The sequence below is a fragment of the Canis lupus genome, chromosome 26 (assembly GCF_003254725.2).
Source record: "Canis lupus dingo isolate Sandy chromosome 26, ASM325472v2, whole genome shotgun sequence".
Lineage (NCBI taxonomy): Eukaryota > Metazoa > Chordata > Mammalia > Carnivora > Canidae > Canis > Canis lupus.
The window spans coordinates 27,285,799-27,308,404 of NC_064268.1; the positions used below are offsets into that span (position 1 = coordinate 27,285,799).

A 22,606-nucleotide genomic window follows, 5' to 3' on the forward strand; every position below is an offset into this window, starting at 1 on the left:
GCCTGCCTTTGGCCCAGGGCGCGATCCTGGAGACCCGGGATCGAATCCCACGTTGGGCTCCCGGTGCATGGAGCCTGCTTCTCCCTCTGCCTATGTCTCTGTCTCTGTCTCTCTCTCTCTCTCTTTCTATGTGTGTGTGTGACTATCATAAATAAATAAAATTAAAAAAAAATATAAAGATAATTCTGTTTGCCTATTTCATTTTTCTCACATTTGGAATATATCCTCATTATTATTTTATTTTACTTTTTTTTTTTTTTTTTAAGATTTAATTTATTTGACAGCACAAGCAGGGGGAGCGGCAGAAGGAGAACAGATGCAGGACTCAATCCCAGGACCCTGATCATGATGTGAGCCGAAGGCAGAGACTTAACGGACTGAGCCGCCCAGGCGCCCTATTTTATTTCTTTTTTTTTTTTTTTAAGATTTTATTTATTCATGAGAGACACACACATACACAGAGGCAGAGACACAGGCAGAGGGAGAAGCAGGCTCCATGTAGGGAGCCCGACGTGGGACTTGATCCTGGGTCTCCAGGATCACACCCTGGGCTGAAGGCGACGCTAAACCGCTCAGCCACCCGCTGCCCTATTTTATTTCTTATAAACATTTTATTTTGGGGGCCCCTGGGTGGCTCAGTGGGTTAAGTATCCTACTTGTGATTTGCCTCAGGTCATGATTTTAGGGTCTTGAAATCGAGCCCTCCGTCAGACTCTAAGCTCAGTGAAGAGTTGATTTTTCTCCTCTCTCAGCTCTTCCCCTCCCCCTACTTGTATGTACTCTAGGAATAGTAGTAGAAAAAATTATAAATTCCAAATTTATACTTTACTGTCACTTTATTTAAAATGATACGGAAGGAAGGAGGGGAGCCTGCCTGGCTTAGTGGAGCATGTGACTTGATCTCAGGGTTGTGGGTTCAAGGCCCATGTTGGGTGTAGAGATTACTTTAAAAATAGAATTTTTTTTAAGATTTAATTTTTTTTTAACTGGAATTGAAAATTGAAGAGTGGATACTGGTATGGTAGGCTAAGGAGAAGTTTATTATGTAAGTATGAGATTCTCTCATGAAAAGCTAATTCAGTGTTTCTCTCTCTTTTTTTTTAAGATTTTATTTATTTATTTATGAGTTACAGAGAGACAGAGAAGTAGAGACACAGACAGAGGTAGAAGCAGGCTCCATGCAGGGAGCCCGACATGGGACTTGATCCCGGGTCTCCAGGATCACACTCTGGGCCGAAGGCGGCACTAAACCACTGAGCTACCCAGGCTGTCCAGTATTTACTTTCTCACTCAAGGTTTCTATCCTTGGAGATATGTACCCAAGGTTCTTACCCTATTTTGTTCCCAGTTGTAAGTGATTGTGCAAAATTTTATATAGAAAAAGCTACATAGGCGCTGTGTTTGCCTGGCCAAAGGAGTTATATACTGCAGATGGGCAGAGGGGGTGGGTGGTAAGCAGTAGTAAGTTCCGTATTGACGTGAGTGAATTTTGAGAAAGAATCATTAGAATTCTTAGTCACTGTACATCTTTGAGAGTAGTTTCGAAGATTAGTGAGGTCAAGAAGAAAAAGACCTGTTATCTCAGACAGCTGATGAATTTGCATAGCAGTTATTGGTTTCTTTTGTCTAAGTGCTTAAAAATTTTTTTGTCAGAAGCCCAAACTTTAGGTATTTGTTCCATGATTAAGTCTCTGTGCCATGCTGTGTCAGAAGCTCGGCAGATTTCAGATAGCAAGGTAGCTGAACTGAAGAAGAGATTGGGAGATGAGCAAGTGAGAAAGTGAGCTAGGAGAATTCTCCTGCAGAAGTACCATACAATGGTTTTTAAAATAACTAAAGTTATCCTTATCTCACTGCTGTCTGGAGCCTTTAGAGATGAACCATTGTGAATATCTGATATCTAGCTAACTGAGGTTAGTGTAGGAACTTCCCATTTCTGCTGATGTCTGATGATAAATCAGCCCTCCCAGATCCATTGGAAGGCTTGTGAAGAGTGAGAAGGAGGATCCAACTTTCTTTCTTTCTTTTTTAAGATTTTATTTATTTGAGACAGAGAGAGAGAACATGAGCAGAGGGGAGGGACAGAAGGAGGGAAAAGTAGACTTCCTGTTGAACAGTAAGCCTGAGGAGGGGCTTAGTCCAGGACTGTGGAATCATGACCTGTGCCAAAGACAGAAGGTTCATTTGGTGTAGGGGCATCTCTGATTACTAGGTATCACAGAATCTGCCTCTTGATAACTTGTACTCACTAGTCCATCCTGTTCCTTTCTGGATCTTTTCAAATTTGAAAGCAGCCATATTTTTTAAACAACCTACTGAGTTGAAAGTCTCTCTCTCTTTGACTTATTTCCAGAGCGCTATATATATCAGAATTTGAAGACTCCCATTTTCTAAATTGGGAGTAAGATGCTGTGACATTTGTATGAGAATCTATTGTTCTTAATATCCGCTACTAGTAAGCTTTTACTGAAATTCAGTTTGCTAATGTCATGTAGCTGTGTTCTAAAATTTTACTTTTAAAAAATTGGAATGAAACAAACATATTTTACATATTCTATTTTCTTTTGTTTCTAAAGATTTTATTTATTTGAGAGAGCACACGTGCACATGAGAGGGTGGGAGAGCAAAGTGGAGCTGGGCGCAGAGGGAGAAGCAGACCCCCTGCTTAGCAGGGAGCCCGACGCAGGGCTCTATCCCAGGACCCTGAGATCAGGACTTGAGCTGAAGACAGATGCTTAACCGATTGAGGCACCCAGGCACCCCTCTATTTTCTTAATACCCAATTGGCTACGTTATATTGAAATTCTGACCTGTAATTGAGCTTTATTGCTTGAACTTGCAATAATTACTCATGCAGTGAAGAAAAACAGTATGATCCTGAATTGGCAACAGCAAAACCAGTGTAATTGAGTTATATGGTGTATCTCAGCATTTTAACAAGGAAGTATGTACCATGACATTTTGAACTCAGAAGGAAGTGCTTTCCCCGCTGTTTTCTCTTTTTCCCTCTTACGTCCTTATCCTACCACTAATGAGTGAGCCGAAGTTTTACATTGTTACAGGTATGTCTTAGAACAGAGGTGAACTGTGTAATAGGTGGTTAACTGGCCTGTCTAGAAAGAGTTTACTAGGATTTACTTATGATACATGTCCTTTTCAGCCTTGATTTTTGTCTGTTTTTGGGTGTTTGGTTTCGTCCTCCATAATAGTTATTAAAAGATATCTTTAAGGTACTTACTTACCATGCCTTGCCTCATAAATGGGCATTTGCATCCTCAGCGAGACCTGAGGGAGCAGTCTGTATACAACTGCCATCTGAAGTTGTGTTGATAAGTGCTGGAAGAGTTATAGTCTAAGTCATGAGGAGGGGGAGACCACGTGTGAGTTTTGGTATTGGTGCTGCTATAGGTTCTCTGAGCTAGACCTTGAGGCGACTTGAACTACGCTCATCCTTTGAGATTGGCTTTGAAGGAGGAGGCACTTTCAGTGAATGGACATTGGAGTTGGAGGAAGAACATACCAGTTGGTGGGAGCTGCATGAATAAGGCAGAGGTGACCAGCACTGGTTTTATGAAAATGAAACAGACCAGCTGCTCTAAACTTAGGCTGTTTGGAGCGGACTCCCAGAGAGTGGTTTTGAAATTAGGTCAGGCTATTTTGTCGAGGACTGATGTGAAGCAAGGGGATTCGGACTTTTAATGTTCTCGCTGAGTATGGCACAAGACTTCTACCGATCTTTTTTGTCATGGTTCACTTTGTATATTATTCCCTTTGCTTCCTTCCCTACTGCTACCCTTCCCCACTGCTGCCTTTCCTTTCCTCCCTATTTGAGGATCTGTGTGCCAAGCCTGAAGTTTCCAGAGAAAATACAAATGCCCAATTACATTTGAATTTGAGATAAATAGCAATTTTGTTGTTTAAATTGTGTACTGAATGTTGATAAACTAGTGTGAAGTGAGTGCTGTGATATAAATACCAGAAGTCATTTGAGTGAATCTTTTTTAAATTTTTTTTTTTAATTTTTATTTATTCATGATAGGCACACAGTGAGAGAGAGAGAGGCAGAGACACAGGCAGAGGGAGAAGCAGGCTCCATGCACCGGGAGCCTGACGTGGGATTCGATCCCGGATCTCCAGGATCGCGCCCTGGGCCAACTGCAGGCGCCAAACCGCTGCGCCACCCAGGGATCCCTGAGCTGAATCTTGATATGACATGTGAGCAGTTATTCCTCAGGCAAGAAGATGGTAAAAGGCTCTCAGGGATAAGGAATAGTAGGAGTAGAAGTGTGGGTATTTCAAAGAGCATGGCTATGTTTGTGTGTAAAATGGGAAACCAGGTCGGGAAGGTGGGTGGGACCCAGGGTCTGGAGGGATGTGTATTGGTCACTGGGGCGTTTGGTCTAAGGCAGTGGGGCATTACTTGATGGGAGTAGCAGAGTGGGCTTTGTACTTCAGTATGGAAAAACAGTTGTTTCTCAAACAGGAGCATTGCAGGCAGGGAGGTCAGAAGGCTGTGGTAGTTGTGAGGCTATATGTTTTCCCTGACACAGTAAGAGACTGGAGCAGGGCTGGTGGGGATGGAGAGGAGAGAATGCTGTAAGCCCTACCTACCATTGGTTGCCAAGACATGTCCTACCATAGTTAAACGTTTCCAAACATAGAGTACACCCAAGGCACTCTGTAGTCTCACTGTACAGGCCACCCCTTGAGATAAAGAAAGACAACACAGGGAGTTGCCCAGTTGTTGTGGAGAGGTGGAGGTTTGGAGTCAGACCTACTCAAATCCCTGCTGTTACACTTCCCAGCTGTGAAGGCTCAGGTTACCCTTTTTACAGTGGACTGACGATCATACCCATCTCCTTAGGTGAAGGAGAATTGAATGAAATGTGTGTGAAATTTCCAGCATAGTGCTTGTCATATAGTTGGCCCAATAGGTTTTACTTTTCCTTCTTTCCCTCTTGCCAGTGAGGTTTCAGAGGGATGGGAGAATGATGGACTTTAGCCATCCATTTGGGGTTATCAGTTTTGACCAGGGAGCAAGGGGACTACAGAAGGAGATACAGGTAAGCAGTGAGGCCCTGTGGCTCCTTTCCACATTTCATTCTGGGAGATCACAGACAGCCCTTCTTTGAGTTATCTGTCCTTTCCCAGGGAATGTGGATGGAAATCCAGGGGAGTAATAGGCCTGTGGCAGAGACATTTCCTTCCTGTCAGCCAATTCTGTTGAGTTGGCTTATTCAAGTCAACAGAATGTCTGTGCAGATATGGCCCTGTGTGTGGTAAGGTACAGAAAGATAGAGATCTTCCCTTTCCAGGTTTAAACCAATCCCGGTACACCTAGGTTTCTGTCTTGGCACTATTGATATTTTGGCTCATGTGGTTCTTTGTTGAAAGGGACTGTTCTGTGCATTGTAGGATGTTTGACCATCCCCGACCTCTACACACTCAATGCACCTCCACCCCATCGTGACAGCCAGAAATGTCTCCCAACAGTCCCATTGGTCCCCTATGGGGCAAAATTGCCCACTATTGAGACCATAACCTTTTTTTTTTTTTTTTAAAGATTTTATTTATTCATGAGAGACACAGAGAGAGAGAGAGGCAGAGACATAGACAGAGAAGCAGGCTCTTGGTAGAGAGCCTGATGTGGGACTCGATCCTGGGACTGGGATCAAGCCCTGAGCCAAAGGCTGACGCTCAACTGCTGAGCCACAGGCGTCCCGGAGGCCACAACCTTATATTCAGTAGACACAAAGAAAAAAGGACTCCTTAGTATTTTTACTAAATTTCATTTTATAGAACTATAGTTTTATCTAACTATGAAATGCTTGTTGAAAAAGATTTCATTTTTATTAAACCATATTGAAATTCTAATTTTTTTTTTTTTTAAGAAGGGGGTTTGGGAGAGGGGTAAAGGGAAAGGGAGAGAAAGAATCTACAGCAGTCTCCACACCTAGCACCAAGCTGGATGCAGGGCTCGATCTCACAACCCTGAGATTATAACCTAAGCCAAAATCAAGAGTCAACTGTTTAACTGACTGAGCCACCCAGGTGCCCCGTCTAATCTATTTTAACTTGTTTAGTTTAGAAAGACTTCCTTTATGCTATTAACAAAACAATTCTCAAATCTAAATTATTGGTTTTTTTAGTTGAGCATTTAGGAACTTTTTTTTTTTTTTTAACGGTTTTATTTATTCATAAGAGACAGAGAGAGAGAGAGAGAGAGGCAGAGACACAGGCAGAGGGAGAAGTAGGCTCCATGCAGGAAGCCCGATGTGGGACTCGATCCCGGGACTCCAGGATCACGCCTTGGGCCGAAGGCAGGCGCCAAACCGCTGAGCCACCCAGGGATCCCCTGTTTTGTTTTGTTTTTTAATAAGTTTTTCCGTATAATTTATATACAACAGAATGCTTCCATTTTAAATATACAGTTTGATGGGGTTTGAAACTGTATACAGCCATATAAGCAGCACCCAGTACAGATACACAGTATTTTCATAACCCCCAAAAGTTCCCCTTATATCTTGTGCAACTTACTTCCCCTTCTTCAACCCCCGGGCAACCGCTGATCTGCTGTCACTATAAAGAAGTGTGCATTTTGTAGAATTTCATGTAAATGGAATGTATCAGGCTTCTTTCTTTTTTAAAGATTTATTTAGGGCAGCCCCAGCGGTTTAGCGCCATCTTCAGCCCAGGGTGTGATCCTGGAGACCCGGGGTCAAGTCCCACGTCAGGCTACCTGCATGGAGCCTGCTTCTCTCCCTCTCCCTCTCCCTCTGCCTGTGTCTCTGCCTCTTTCTCATGAATAAGTAAAATCATAAAAAAATAAAATAAAATAAAAAAGATTTATTTATTATTTGAAAGAGAGAGCGCACGTGAGGGAGAGGGCAGAGGGAGAGAAAGATAAAGAGAAAATCTCCAGCAGACTACCACCCAGCTGAGCAGGGAGCCCAATGCTGGGCTCAGTCTCGTGATGCTGAGATCACTACCTGAGCAGAAATCAAGAGTTAGAAGCTCAATGGACTGAGCCCCCAAGGTGTTCCCCAGGCTTCTTTTATTTATCATAATGCTTTTGAAATTCATCCAGGCTGTTCCATGTTATCAGTGGATTCTTCCCCTTTTTTTGCTGGGTTTTATTTCATTATATAGCTATGCCATAGTTTGTGCATTCTCTTGTTGACAGGCATTTGGTTGTTTCTGATTTGGAGGGTTTTTGTTTTTTTTTTTTAAGATTTTATTTATTTATTCATTGGAGACACAGAGAGAGAGAGAGAGAGAGAGAGAGAGGCAGAGACCTAGGCAGAGGGAGAAGCAGGCTCCATGCAGGGAGCCCGATATGGGACTTGATCCCGAAACTCCAGGACCTCGCTCTGAGCCGAAGGCAGACTCTTAACCACTGAGCCACCCAGGCATCCCTGATTTGGAAGTATTGTATGTATTTTTAAAGAGCTGCTGTGAACATTTGTGTATGTCTTTGTGTGCATATATGTTTTATTCTTTTCAATAAATACCTGGGGCGGAAATTACTGAGTAACATGGTAAGTATGTATTTAAATTTATGAGAAACTGCCAAAATGTTTTCCAAAGTAGCATTACTGTTTTATACTTCTAACAGCAATGTGTGAGAGTTCCAGGTGTTTACGCCCTCACTGACCTTAGTCTGTCTCTTTCATTTTGGTGGTTCTAGTGAAGTGGTTCAAATCTCAAATTTTAAGCTTCTTTTTAAAATTAATTATTTATTTATTTAAATTAAATATTTATTTATCTATTTTTAAGTAAGCTCTACCCCCAGTGTGGGGCTTGAACTCACAGCCTGGAGATTGAGAGTTACATGTTCTGACTGGGTCAGCCGGGCATCCCCTTAAGTTTTGTTTTGTTTTGTTTTGTTTTTTTTAGATTTTATTTATTTATTTGACAGAGAGCACGAGTAGGGGGTGCACAGAGGGAGAGGGACAGATTCCCTGCTGAGCAGGGAGCCCGACTCGGCTGGATCCCAGGACCCCAGAATCCCTACCTGAACTGAAAGCAGACACTTAACTGACTGAGCCACCCAGGTACACCCTCCACCCCCTTAAGCTTATTTTTTTTTTTTTTCATTTTTTTTTCTTAAGCTTATTTTTTAAAGGATTTTTTACACTGTTACATTTGAACAATTTGTGAAATGCAAAGAAAAGCTTTCATTTTGTGTTTTGGATCAGAGTTTGTTATAAATGTAAAAATATATCAAATTGATGTTTTTAATTAAAAATAAGGCTGATGGTTTATTTTATGAATATAACATTGTGCAGTTGTGTAACTGCCTGCCAGAACTCCAAGCATAAAGCCATGGCTTGAAGGGGTCCTGAATAAACGTTTTCTTTTTGTAAATATTCGCAAACCTTGGGTTAGGAGGGAATGGCCAGAGGAGACAAAATTTTTTGCATTCTGGGAATTTGAACTTTGGGAGCCAATTTGTTTTGGACTAAATCTGGAAAAATCATTTGTGTACTGTAGCCAGAAATTCTTTTAGGCTGTCCTTTTCCAGCCTTCTCACTTGTCTGGAATGTTAAGTATTGTCAGTTTAACGGCCTTTCAGCAGTTTATATTAAAAAAGAGAAATCTCCAGAAATGGATCTGAAGAAGTCTTGGTATAAGATTAGGTTTTTTTGAAAAGAGAGAGGCAAACCAAGAACAGACGCTAAACTCTAGAGAACAAACTGATGGTTATGGGTGTGTGAGGGGGTGTTCAATAGGTGATGGTGATGAAGTAGTGCACTTGTGATGAGCACTGGGTGATGTATGGAAGAGTTGAATCACTATATTGTATACCTGAAACTAATATTACACTGTATGTTAACTAACTGGAGTTTAAAAAAATTTTTTTGGGGGGAGTCCCTGGGTGGCTCAGCGGTTTGGCATCTGCCTTTGGCCCAGGGCGTGGGAGTCCCGGGATCGAGTCCCACATCAGGCTCCTTGCATGGAGCCTACTTCTCCCTCTGCCTGTGTCTCTGCCTCTCTCTCTCTCTGTCTCTCTCATGAATAAATGAATAAAATTTTGTTGTTGTTTTTTTTATCTGGCAAGCAATAAAAAGGAGAAGATTTATGGTTCTAAGTTTGAAAAATCCAGGGAGCTTCTAGTTTCTAAAGATTTCCTTGTGTTAAATATTGTAGAGTCATAGAAATCATAAGTTAATACTAGTGGGCTTCTCTCTGGCCGAAACCAAATGGACATAGAGTTGTGCCTTTGAATTTTTGTTGCTGATAATTAACTCCTTAGTATCCTATCAGCAGCTGTGGTTTAATGAGAAGAGCTCAGACTTTGGGCAAGCTATTTACCTCCCTGACCCCAGTTTCTTCCTCCTTTCCAGCCATGTAGGCTGATGATGAGAATCAGGTGTGCTGGTGCAGTGCTGGCCTTTCTTTTCTTTTCTTTTTTCTTTTCTTTTCTTTTCTTTTCTTTTCTTTTCTTTTCTTTTCTTTTTTTTTTATTTTTTATTTTTTTTAGTGCTGGCCTTTCTTGTTGGCCAGCTGATGGCTGATGGTCTCCAGGCAGCTGCTTATATTTATTATTTTTTTTAAAGATTTTTATTTATTTATTTATTCAGAGAGAGAGAGAGAGAGAGAGAGAGAGAGAGGCAGAGGGAGAAGCAGGCTCCATGCAGGAAGCCCAACATGGGACTCGATCCCAGGTCTCCAGGATCACACCCTGGGCTGCAGGCAGCGCTAAACCGCTGCGCCACTGGGGCTGCCCAGCTGCTTATATTTAAACACCAGCAACACCAACAAAGTATCTCTACCACCTCATGACTCTCCCTTTAATGAAGCTAAAGTTTGGAAAGGTCTTTATCCTTCATCTCCTCAATTTTTTATCACATTCCACTGCAGTCTGACTTGGCCCTTGACCTTCCTTTTGGGCTGTTTGCCCTTCTTGCTGTCAACTCCTTATGGCTAACTTCAGTATTCACTTGGGCATGGCTGGTCAGTATAGCCTTTGTCCTTTCGATGCCCCCTCTGCAGAGCATGGCCAGATGGAAAGGAGAAAGCTGGGAGGGGAAGTGAGGGGAAATCAGAGAGGAAACTGTTTTTCTCTTCTTCTGTGACCATAGGGGTGTTCAAGGGTGGTATACCCCTACGCTAAGGAGAGGACACTGGGGCAAAGTTGTTTCCTTCTCAGGGTTGAAAGTGGAAGTAGAGGAAAGGTGGATCTGAATGCCACATTTCTCCCTCAGTAAATCGTAATGTGGGTCATTGATTTCTGGAAACAATATCATAACAAGACAAACTACCATATTAAACATGTACATTAGTTGATAATCACACCCTGATTTTAGGCATGAAATAAAATCGGTGTGGGGCACCTGGCTGGCTCAGTCAGAAGACCATGTGACTCTTTTTTTTTTTTTTAATATTTTATTTATTTATTCATGAGAGACACACAGAGCGAGGCAGAGACACAGGCAGAGGGAGAAGCAGGCTCCATGCATCGGGATGCCCAATGTGGGATTCGATCCCAGGTCTCCAGGATCGTGCCCTGGGCCAAAGGCAGGCGCCAAACCGCTGCGCCACCCAGGGATCCCCCATGTGACTCTTGATCTGGGTTGTGAGTTCAAGCCCACGTTGGGTGTAGAGATTACTTAAATAAGTAAAAAAGCTTTTTAAAATCGGTGTTAAAAATGAGAAGATATTGTGTTACAATAAAAATAAACATTTGAAAATTGTCAGTAGGCATTATAATTGTCAGCTGCTTAGTAAGCATTGTATTTTGGCCAGTAATGGACTTTTGTATGTGGATTCAGACTAAGCAGAGAATTGTATATCCAAAGACATTTCACCGAGGCTTCTTTCCTTCCTCTCTCTGTTTCATGCATCTTGCTTACACGCCCACTTGCACATGTGACAGGGCTCACGCTTTTCCTCTGAGTAAGCCTTGACTTTTTCAATGGACTCTCACTCGAGGTCCATAAAATGTGTACATTTAAATGTACTTTTTTCAGCATGTGTCATAATTCAGGAAAGAAGGGTTAGAAACATGTATGTGTTGAGGAATTCAGAGTTGTATCAGTCTGTTGCATTAGAACTTATCTAATTAAAACGTTTCTTATTGAATTTGTTTTCGGCATTCTATTTGGTTTTTGTAGGCCACGTGGTATTTTCAGATTGGTTTTTGGTTTTGATTCATTTAGTAACATGTAGTTACTGACTCCAGTGTGGCTAGTTTCCTAAATTTCAGTTTTCCCTTGACTGTGTGATGCTTTTTCCTCAGTGTTTTAAGTCTGTACTTAATTTACAATTTTAATATGATCCCTCCATTTCAAATATGGAGTTTGTGAAATAAGAGAAAGAAATGTATTTAGATAGTTGGGGTTGAAAACCTTTTTGGATTTTTTAGTGGGATATTTATAGGCATAAAAAAAATCATAGCTAATCAGCAGTTTCCTTTTTAAAAGTAGTTTTGATTCCTGGTTCTGAATGGTATAAATTATGGAATAAAATTTTTGGATTTCTGGGCAGCCCCGGTGGCCCAGTGGTTTAGCGCTGCCTTTGGCCCGGGGTATGATCCTTGGGATCTGGGATTGAGTCCCATGTCAGGCTCCCTGCCTGGAGCCTGCTTCTCCCTCTGCCTGTGTCTCTGCCTCTCTCTCTCTCTGTGTCTCTCATGAATAAATAAATAAAATATTAAAAAAGAATTTTTGGATTTCTGAAAGATCTTAATCCATTCTCCTTGCCTTATAAACAAGGCTCACAGAATTTAGCATGACTTATCAAGGTCATGCAAACTTGTCAGGCTTGTGACTACAGTTCAGGTTTCTTGATTATCATTCTAGTGAACTCTCTACCATATATTTTCAATATTTCCTGATATATAATTTTCAGTGGGAGAAAACCAGAGGCAAGTGTTTGTTGACATCTATGTGCAATGGTATATAATTTAAGTAGTGAGTATAAACAGTCTTTAGTCATTCCTTATAAAGGGTTTCTCTTACAAAGTGTCTTTTGAATCACTGCTTTTACTTTAATAAGGCATTAGTCATACTTAGGGCATGCAGTGTGTTCTTCTCTACATTATGATAGCTCACATTTATCCCATCTTTACCATGGGCTGTCACTCTGCTAAGCAGTTTAGGTTCATTACTTCATTTAATCCTCTCAACATCCTTATAAGGGAGGTAGCATCAGCAGCCCATTTTCTCTATGAGGAAACTGAGATTTCAGAGAGGTTGGGTAGCTTGCCTGTGGATACAGATTTGTTAGTGCAAAGTAGAGCAGTCTCTGGGATCCTGATTGTTTTAAAGGAGCACAGATTTTTTAAAGTATCAATTAAATAACAAATTTAAATAGTTTTAAATAGCAATACATTTTGTATAATAGGAGAAAAAGAGGTTCTAATTAGAGGTGATTAGGAGGTGTTCAAAGGAAAAAGTAGTGACAGTGTTAAGATCCTGGTGTGACTGTAGAGGAGGAAGAGATAGAGGATGCCTCTGGAGTTGCCATCAAATTCCTGTCCCACATGCTGCCAGGGCTGAAGGTGCTTCTTGCTGAGGGAGGGGCCTCAGCTCTCCGGCAGTTCCCAAGACAGTGTCAGTATTCTCCATGCAGGGTGTATCCTTCATGATGCAGTATCATGACAGTTAAGGTAAAATTTCAAGGTCCTTTGGCATTATTTTTGAAACTTGATCGGTGTGCTCTTCATAGGTGGGTGGTTTCTGAATCACTGAGATAAAGTGCCACCCCTGATCTTGGGTTGTTGCACTGTGTTTCTGACTTCTGTGTGTTGGAGAAGTGAATTCCCCTGGAATGAGTGTATCAGGATTTTTGTCCTTTAAATTTGTCTATACATGTTATTTTGTCCAAGAACTCCATAGTTAGATTTTATCAACCCTTCTTAGAAGAGAGGAAACAGAGTTGCAAAGATACAGAGACGAAGAGATCTGCCTGCAGTCACACAGCTTATATGGCAAAGTCAGAGCTTGAACCTAGCTCTGCTGATATTAGTTCAGTACTCTGCTACTGTTTCTGAGACCCGGAGGGAGCCTTGTCATGGCTCTGACCTACGTGACATTGTCATCAGTTCCATGAATTTTACTAAGTTAGAAGGGTTTTGGGGTCAGAAGGTACCTTCGAGATTCCTTAGAATCCAACGTCCTTGTATTGAAAATGGGGATCCTGGGTGGACCTGTGACTTAGGTTAAAGACAGCACTTGTTTGAGAGAGAACTGTGGGTTTTAAGTCAAAGTCAGAATTTTAAGGTATCCTAAATGCTGAAGCCTTGAGCTAAATGAAAGTTTGATCAGATATAGATGTAAATTTTTCAGAATATAAATTACACAACTATGAAAAGGAAAGCAGTGAGGTGTTTACAATTTCATCAGTATTTCTGTGTGTTTGGAAATTTTTGTAATAAAATGTTAGGGGAAAAAAGAGAAAAAGCAGCTTAGTGACTGTATGAAAAAGACAGGTGAGTATTAGGTAACTGTGAACTTAGTGTGCCTCTGGTAGCTCCTAGAAAAGCAGTTTTTCTTTAAGAGGAGCTCAGTGTCTAGATCAAGAGGATAGTCACACTGAGCTCTGCTTGCCAGACCAGATCTGTGTAGCATCCGTGTCCATTTCCAAGGGCCTGAGCGTGTCCAATGCTGATGGACAAATGGTGCTGAATCTGGAGGTGTGGCTGGAGATTCATGGAGCCATTGTGGAAGAAAGGCAGGTGTACAGTAGCACCGTGGTGGTCTTCAGATCCTGGGAGAGCTGTGGGCTGTGAGGTTTTTTTTTTTTTTTTCTTTCAAGATTTTATTTATTTATGAGAGAGAGCCAGGAGGAGGAACAGAGGGAGAGGGACAACCAGACTCTGCACTGAGCGGAACCCAACTAGGAGCTCCATCTCACAACCCTGAGATCATGACCTAAGCTGAAATCAAGAGTCTAATGTTTAACCGACTGGGTCACCCAGGTGCCCCAAGAGTGGTACTTTTGAGTGAAGAGAACTTGGAGTCAAATCAGAGGAAAGAAGTGACAGGGAAGGAGATGCCAATGAGGCATTCTCACGCCTGAGCCCCACCACCATATTATGTCCTTTCAGCCCATCCTCCACAACAGTGCTGGGTTCATCTTTAGGAACTACAAATCCAAGTTAGGGCTGCACTGACTTTAGTCTGTAGTTTGCCATCCTGTATTGGACAAAGGCCAGGGCTTGACTGGCCTGCTGGGCCCTTCCCCACTAGCCCTTTTGACATTTCTGTGTTCTAGCCAGACCCACATTCTTAGAGTCCTTCAGGTGAGCTTATGCTTTCTCACACTTCTGTGAGGTTCCCACCCGGTTCCCCAGAGGTGGAACCAAGGACTAGCTCTTTCTATGGCCATTGTACTTTGTTTATCTACTTATCTTGTTTTTTCAGTAGAATTTATGAGGGATGGGGTCTTCTTCACTGTTTATGTATCTTGTTTCTTCTACTAAACTATGAACTCCTTGAAAATAGGTGTTTTGTTTTAATTATCTTTATTCACGTATTTATTTATGTCTTGTCTGACTAGTATCCTAGAGAACTGGCATTTCCCATGGTACAGAGTAAGTAATCAGTGAACATTGAGTAAATAATGACTTGCTTCATAACTTTTTAGTGGTCAGTTTCCTCCAGCAGTAGATGCTTGTAACTAAAAGATTTCTTGTCAGTGGTGTTGCATGCAAGATTTCCTATAAATGGCCTCCAAAATATTTACCATTTTTAAGAGTCTGTGGTTTGATTTTTTTTTTCTCCAAGTAATCTCTACGCCCCAACATGGGGCTTGAACTCACAACCCTGAGACCAAGAGTTGAATGCTCTACCAATTGAGCCAGCCAGGCCCTCCTGTGGTTTGACTTTTTTTTTTTTTTTTAAAGATTTTATTTATTTATTTATTCATGATAGTCACACAGAGAGAGAGAGGCAGAGACACAGGCAGAGGGAGAAGCAGGCTCCATGCAGGGAGCCCGACGCGGGATTCAATCCCGGGTCTTCAGGATCGCGCCCTGGGCCAAAGGCAGGCGCCAAACCGCTGTGCCACCCAGGGATCCCTGTGGTTTGACTTTTAAGTAGTATTTTGTCTACTATATCTGGCAGGTAAGAGATGGCCCTTTGTTTTTTATTGTTGTTGTTGTTTTTAAGATTTTATTTATTCATGAGAGACACAGAGAGAGGCAGAGACAGAAGCAGAGGCAGAGACACAGGCAGGGGGGGAAGCCGGCTCCATGTAGGGAGCCTGACATGGAACTCCATCCCAGGTCTCCAGGATCAGGCTCGGGGTTGAAGGCGGTGCTAAACCGCTGAGCCACCCGGGCTGCCCTCTTCTGTAGGTTTTAATTATGTGATTTCCTCGTAGATGTAAAGGAAATTCAAGCTTCCTGTGTGGCTGTGGATGTGTAATTAGCTTTAGGCAGGGCTCCTGGAGCTGTAAATCCTGTCCTGGGGAATCCAAGTACAGGGACATCCTGGTGAGAGTTCTAGCCACCCAGATTGCTGTCTTCTAAGTGCAGGATTATTTCTGTAAAATGAGGGCAGTTATGTCTCTGCCCAGGCCTAACAAATTATTATTTTAATTGAAAAAGTAGTAGGTATCTATAAATCAATATGATTATAGCTAAGAATTTTATTTTTGCAACTGAAACTTAATACATATTTAGAACTGGTGATAAATTTTCTGCTCTAAAAAAGATAGATTTTATATTAAATAACATGACAATTAGTACCTTCAAAATGAAAAAAAATTTGGTCAAGTATATCAGCACTGGCTCAAATGATAAATGGATAAATCTAGAAGGGGCAGATTGAGCAGTATAGTTTTAGTGTTATAGTTTGTTCATATCTTGTGAAATATTTGTTGCAATGAAAACTGCACATTTCTGAAGTTCTTGTGTATGGTTGCACTGGGGACCGTATGGAGAGGCAGGCAGGGTGTGGGGTTTGGATTCAGTCTACTGTCCCTGAAGAATGGTAACCCAGGGAGAGTGAGTTATACTCTCTGAGCCTCTGTCAGTGCCTATATGGGCTCTTGAGAGGATTTAGTGGACTGTTCCAGGTACAGCACAGCTGGGACACAGTCTGTCCTGTAAGAGAGGCTCAAGGCCTTTGGTGCCGTTCCCTGTTTTGGAGGCAGTGCATCAGTGTTGATGTTTTAAAGAAATATTATTTGAGGAATACATCTGACATACTTCCTATATTTATTGTAGCTTGAGATTATTCTTAGTATGTATAGGGAGACAGGATCCATACTGTTATTGTGAGGAGAGCTACTTTTTATTCCTTTCAAACTTTGACTTCTCTGGACTAGAGGTAATGACAGGTGCTAATGACAGCCCTGAGCAGGATTGGGGAAGGGATAGTAGTTACTTACACCACACCCCTTTTTTCAACTTTCAGGTACTTGAAGTGCTGTGAACTGTGCTCATCCTTTCCCTCCACTCTGTAGTTGCTCCAGTGCTCAGGGGACTCAAGGCTTTCTAGGCAGGGCCAGCAATTCCTCCTTCTTAACCAGGTAGGGGCCAAGATCTGGTGAATTAGAATCTGTTTTTGAGGATCTTTGCCCTTAGATAGGGCTCATTTTAGAAAATCATGGAAACTTTCCATGATCTCAATGGTTGGTGGTTGCTTTTGAAATGTAGTAGGTAGGGGCATGGAATTTTAGACTCATTGAAGTGTTGGTTCCATAAAATCAAACTTTCCTGTGATCTGCTACAACTTTGGAATATCTTGCTGAATAATTTATGTAGATAGAAAAAAATGTTTATTACTGATCCTAGAAATTTAATTCCATTTTATACAAAGAAGGCATTTTTTAAGTGGAGTTTTGGTATAGATGGAATTTTCCAGGAATGCAGTTACTGTAGGCATTGAGGAGAAATTGTTTTCTTCTCAGCTTTACCAAATGGATTAGTCAGGGTTGTCCAGAGGAGCAGAACCAGTAGGACCTAGACACACACACACACACACACACACACACACACACAAAGAGATTTATTATAAGGAGTTGACTCACATGATCATGGAAGCTGAGAAGTATCAGGATCTGCAGTCAGCAAGCTCGAGACCTAGGAGAGCCAATAGTAAGTTCCAGTCTGAGTCTGAAGGTCTGAGAACCAGGAGAGTTGATAGTGTAAATCCAAGCCTGAAAGTTGGTGGACTTGAGACCCAAGAAGAGCCAGTTTTTCAGGTAGAGTCCAAAGACGGGAAAAGACCAGCATCCCAACTCAGTGAGTCAGGAATCTCTATGAATTCAAATGTTAATCTCATTCAGAAACATCCTTACACAACACATACACACAAACAAAAACAAAAAGTAAAGGGCAGCCTGGGTGGCTCAGCGGTTTAGCGCTGCCTTCAGCCCAGGACCTGATCCTGGGGACCTGGGATCGAGTTCCACGTCGGGCTCCCTGCATGGAGCCTACTTCTCCCTCTCCCTGCGTCTCTGCCTCTCTCCCTCTGTGTCTCTCATGAATAAATAAATAAAATCTTTAAAAAAAGTAAAATAAAAATTACGGATCTTATTAAAACAAAAAGAGACGACCTTATACCCAGAATAATTTAACCAAATATCTGCATTCCATGGCTCAGTCAAAAATTAACCATCCTTTTAGTGATTCATCCTTTTAGAAAATCACATGGTTGATAGCATGTATGATAGATGGCATGGTATCTCAGTTAGAGTACTATCAAGTGTCCAAGTCAAGACTTTGTAGTCAAATTCACAAGCATTTAACTTAAAGGTATAGATTTCTGACTCTTATTCCTCATATGGTCTTGCTTGAAAATTCATATATTGAAATTCACATTTGTTTTACTTACAAATTACTTTTATTTTTTATGTTTTTTATTTTTATTTTTTATGCCAAATTATGTAGATATTTTTAGAAAGTACTTGTTTGTATTTAATAAATAGGTTAGTTTTGGATTTCACTTCAGTAACAAAGATGTATTTACATATTTGTTTAGAGAAAGGGAGCTTTGGTTCCAATGTGGGTGAGAACCAGTGGTTTGAGATCTAAGATCTAAGCTGCCAGTCTCTTGGACCAGTGTATATCTCAGCATTTTTAAAGTTTTTGGCTGTGCTGCTTGTCTTCTCTCTGATCTTTGTAAAACTGTAGTTCTCTTTATCTTTTTGGGTATTTTATAATATTGGGATTTGCTTTCTACAAGTCCTTGTCTGATGTTCTTTAGGTTTGATTTTTTTTTAAGATTTTATTTTTAAGTAACCTGTACACCCAACTTGGGGTTTGAGCTCAGCCCCAACATCAGGAGTCACGTGCTCTTCCAGCTGAGCCAGCTAGGCTCCCCAGGTAGTTTTTATTTTGGTTTTTGTAACCACTTTATTAAGATACAGTTCATGTGCTTCACAATTCACCCACTTTAAAGTGTAAAATTGAGTGGTTTTCAGTATATTCAGTTTACAACCATTACCACAATCTAATTATAGAATGTTTCATTCCAAAAAAGAAATTTTGTATCCATTAGCAGTCAGTATCCATTCCTGCTACCCTAGCCTCTGACAACCCCTAATCTACTTTGTCTCTATGAATTTGTCTCTTCTGGGCAATATGTATAAATGGAATCATGCTCTACATGATTCCTTGTGTCTGTTTTTTTTTAATCTGTTTAATATTTTCAGGGTTGTACTATGTATTGGTAGTTCATTTCTTTTTTATGCCCAAATAATATTCTGTTGGATGGATATACCACATTTTGTTTATCCATTCATCAATTGGTAGACATGTGGAATTGAAACAAAAAGTTATCTTGTATGCAGAAGGCATATAAACACAAATAGGTTGATAGTAATATGTATCCAGTACATAGTAATATGTATCCAGTAACAAATACATGTTGATAAGTAAAAAGTAATTTAAATGTTGTTTGGGTTGTTTCCAATTTTGTGGCTATTATAAATAATGTGTCTGTAGACGTTTGTATATAAGTTTGTGTGTGATGGGCACCTGGATGGCTCAGATAGTTGAGCATCTGCCTTGGGCCCAGGTTGTGATATCCAGGTCCTGGAATCGAGCCCCATGTCAAGCTCCCAGCTCAGTGGGGGGAGTCTGCTTCTGCTTCTCCCTCTCCCTCTGCCTCTCCCCTTGCTTGTGTTCTCTCTGTCTCTCTCTCAAATGAATAAATTAAAAAAAAAAAAAGTTTGTGTGTGGACAAATGTTTTCATTTCTCATGGGCTTATAAATCCAGGAGTAGAATTGCTGGATCATATGGTAACTCTATGGTTTAACCATTTGAGAAACTGCTAGGCTGTTTTCCAAAGTGGCTGCAACATTTTATATTCCTTCTAGCTGCATGTGAGGGTTTTATTTACTGCAAATCCTTTCCAACATTTGTTACCATCTTTTAAAAAGAAATTTTTTTAAAGTAATTTCTGTGCCCAACGTGGGGCTTGAATTTACAATCCTGAGATCAAGAGTTGAACTCTCCACTGACTGAGCCAATCAGGCACCCCTCTATCTTTCTGATTATAGCCATCCTATTGGGTAGAAAGTGGTAATTCATTAGGTTTTAAGAGGTAGTAGCAGGAAAGGGACAGTCTGTTACATTGTTCAGTGTGGTAGTTACCATGTACCTTTAAGTTTAAATCAGTTAAATAAATCAGTTAAACCAGTTAAATAAAATTGAAAATGCAGTTCCTCAGTCACACCAGCCACATTTTCAGTGCTCAGTAGACACAAGTGACTAATGGTTACTGTATTGGATAGCACAGATAGACATAGAACATTTTCATTATTGCAGTAAGTTTTATTAGATGGTACTTGTCCAGGAAAAGTTCATTTAGCAGGAGCTGGATGAGTTGGCAGAGAATGGTAGAGGGTCTGAGTGGTGTAGAAAGGATTGTGGGCGTGGAATTTGGAGAAGAGAACAAAGAAACCTCAGGGAGCTATCTAAAAGATAGGAGACTTAGAAAAGAGCTGGTAAAAAGAGTGAGAAACTGAAGGAAAGGTTCTGAGGAATTTGATTTTTCCACAGTACTTTGAGTTAGCGATAGATCCAGTGTCATTCCTTCATTCTGTAGGTGAGAAAAGCGTACACTTGCTGCTGAGGTTTCGCTGTGTTGTGGTTGCTGTTAATAACAGCGTTCTTTTAGCTCAAAGGCCTTATCATGTTGAGGGTGGAGCAGAGCCCCCCTTCACCCTGTCTTACTGTTCTTGCCACCAAACCAGTTGGTACAGTTTGTATTATGTCAAGGCAAGATAAATCTGGAGTGTTCGAGCTCAGTCTAGATAAAGTATTCATTAAGGCTAGCTATTAAGGGTATTGGGACAAGCCTTTTCTTTTCCAAAATGTTATTCAGTAAGTTTATTTTTATTAGTGTGTAGAAATATTCACAGAATACAACAGCCTCTTTTTGTGCTCATTGTTGTTTCTCAGAATCATCATACACAAACTTTCTTACCTTCAAATAGGGTTTCATTTTTGTGAAAGCCAACCTGGCCCATGACATCTTTCCAAACTTGATATTACTGTAGGGTTTGTTTTTCTAGCATAGTTAGTAAAGATATATTTAAGGGTTTATATGGGTGCAGTTTTGTGTGCTGCAGTGTTCTTCTGAGTCCTCTAAGCTATGAAATCAAGCACAAGTTGCTTAGGTGGTAGACTTGTCACATTCCTTATGGGTATATAGATGGCCTTGTTTTCTGAACCCAAAAAATTGAAGTTTATGTTCTGATAAGGATTTTTTTTAAAGACTTTATTTATTTATTCATGAGAGAGAGAGAGAGGCAGAGACACAGGCAGGCTCCATGCAGGGAGCCTGACAGGGGACTCGATCCCCGGTCTCCAGGATCACACCCTGGGCGGAAGGCAGGCAGTAAACTGCTGAGCCACCCATGGATCCCCTCTGATAAGGAATTTTGATGCTGCCTCCTGATAAAAGAGATATGCTGGGAAATATATTTAGGTCCTGAATGTTGGAGTTTCTGGGATGTTCTCCTGGCTTGTATGAGGCTATTACAACATATATTTGAAATTAGGACTATACCAGATAGTTTGGAAAATACTATCATCCTTAAATATCTGCAAAATGGCTAATTCTCAAATACCAGGATGGTTAGTGCTTCATTAAATGCTAAAAATAATGTATGCTGTATTGTATTTAGCCAGTTCCATTAGAAATCTAGAATTTTTATTTTGTTTTGTTTTTGTTTTTTAGAGAGCACATGTGCACACATACAAGCCCCTGCGAGTGGAGGGGGGGCAGAGAGAGAGAGAGAGAGAGAATGAATCTTAAGCAGGCTTCAGGCTCAGTGTGGAGTTGGATGGGGGCTCGATCTCAGGACCCCTCGATCCCAGCCAAAATCCGGAGTTGGATACTTAACTGACTGAGCCACCCAGGTTGCCCCTAGGGTACTCCTTTTAATGACTGAACTAGAATGCACAAAATAGTTTCAAGCTAGTAATGTTCAAGGAGAAAGACTTATATGTGGAGTATATTCTGATTAACAAGTCTAAGAGCTTTTCAGCCTTTTATTTTCTGTATCAACATCTAGCTTTCAGACATTTTTATGTATTGCATGGTAAAATTTTTCAGAAACAAATTTCTAAAGAACTTTCTTCTACTTGTGTTCTCAGTATAATGACATTTCTTTCCACAGATTTGCTTGTAAATGCATCACGAAGAGGCAACCCAGAATGAAGAAAGCAAGCAGGAGTGTTGGCTCAGTGCCTAAAGTGTCTGGGATAAGCAAAACGCAAACAGTAGAAAAAACTAAACCTGAAAACAGCTCTTCAGCATCTACAGGAGGCAAAGTCATAAAAACTGGAACAACAGCATCATTGTCAAAGGTATTAATGTGGCGGTGTTTGAATATGTGATGGATTTTAGGATGAGTGAATCTTAATATGATGTTTGATTTATTAAATAAACATTATTCAGGGTTCGCCCTCTGCTGGTGCTGGGAACACACAGTCTTCAGAGAGTTCAACAGTGTGGTAGACTTGGTGTGTTTGGTCTGGCTTTATAAATGAAACCACATAGTAGACTTGTTCATGAAACAAATATATCACTGAGCACTTGCCTTGTGGCAGGGTCTTATGCTAGTGTGAGCTGGAGGTAGAGTCTGTCTTCAGACTTGTGGTATAACGGGTAGAGATTGTCACCTGTGCGCATAATTCAAAATACATGCAAAAAAGTCAGATTTCCTGGGAGAGCCAGGAGAGCAGCGTAAGAGTTTCAGGAAAACATTGTTTCTAGCCTGGGAAGGTTTTATGAAAGAGCATGTGTGCTAGGTCTTAAAGGACGACCAACAATAACATTCCTGAAACCCCTAGATAGGGTTTTTTTATTCCCATTCCACCGCCTTGTACACCATAAACTTACTGATATCACCCAATTTTAGTGGAATTAATACAGGATCAGTTGTCAGAACTGATATTAATTTAGTTAGAGCATAACTGGTTTCCTTACACTCTTTTTGAGGCTGGTTTAGTTCTTGTTGGTACAGAATAGTGACTGTGGGCTTCAGGAGCAGACAGATCCAGGCTTTGTATGTGTGTGCTTCATGGTCAAGTGGTTAGCAGACAGTCTGGCACACGGCAGGTGCTTTGTAAATGACAGGTAGTAGTATTTTTTTCTTTTAAGATTTTATTTATTTATTCATGAGAGACACAGAGAG

The 22,606-nt window shown here is 40.9% G+C and overlaps 1 protein-coding gene across 7 annotated transcripts in view; it reads left to right on the forward strand.

Annotated features, from left to right (window-relative positions):
• The window catches only part of SPECC1L (sperm antigen with calponin homology and coiled-coil domains 1 like), a 132,783-nt gene that overhangs the window by 10,368 nt on the left and 99,809 nt on the right, over positions 1-22,606 (forward strand). For 3 of the 7 annotated variants that reach the window (XM_049101919.1, XM_049101920.1, XM_049101921.1), the window contains 2 exons: positions 7,897-8,054; positions 21,587-21,776. In XM_049101919.1, the coding sequence (XP_048957876.1) occupies positions 21,624-21,776 (153 nt within the window). In that variant the 5' untranslated portion in view covers positions 7,897-8,054; positions 21,587-21,623. Of the gene's footprint in view, positions 1-7,896; positions 8,055-16,367; positions 16,483-21,586; positions 21,777-22,606 lie in introns of those variants that run through there. The other 4 variants (XM_025474699.3, XM_025474692.3, XM_025474695.3 and 1 more) reach the window with 2 other exon arrangements.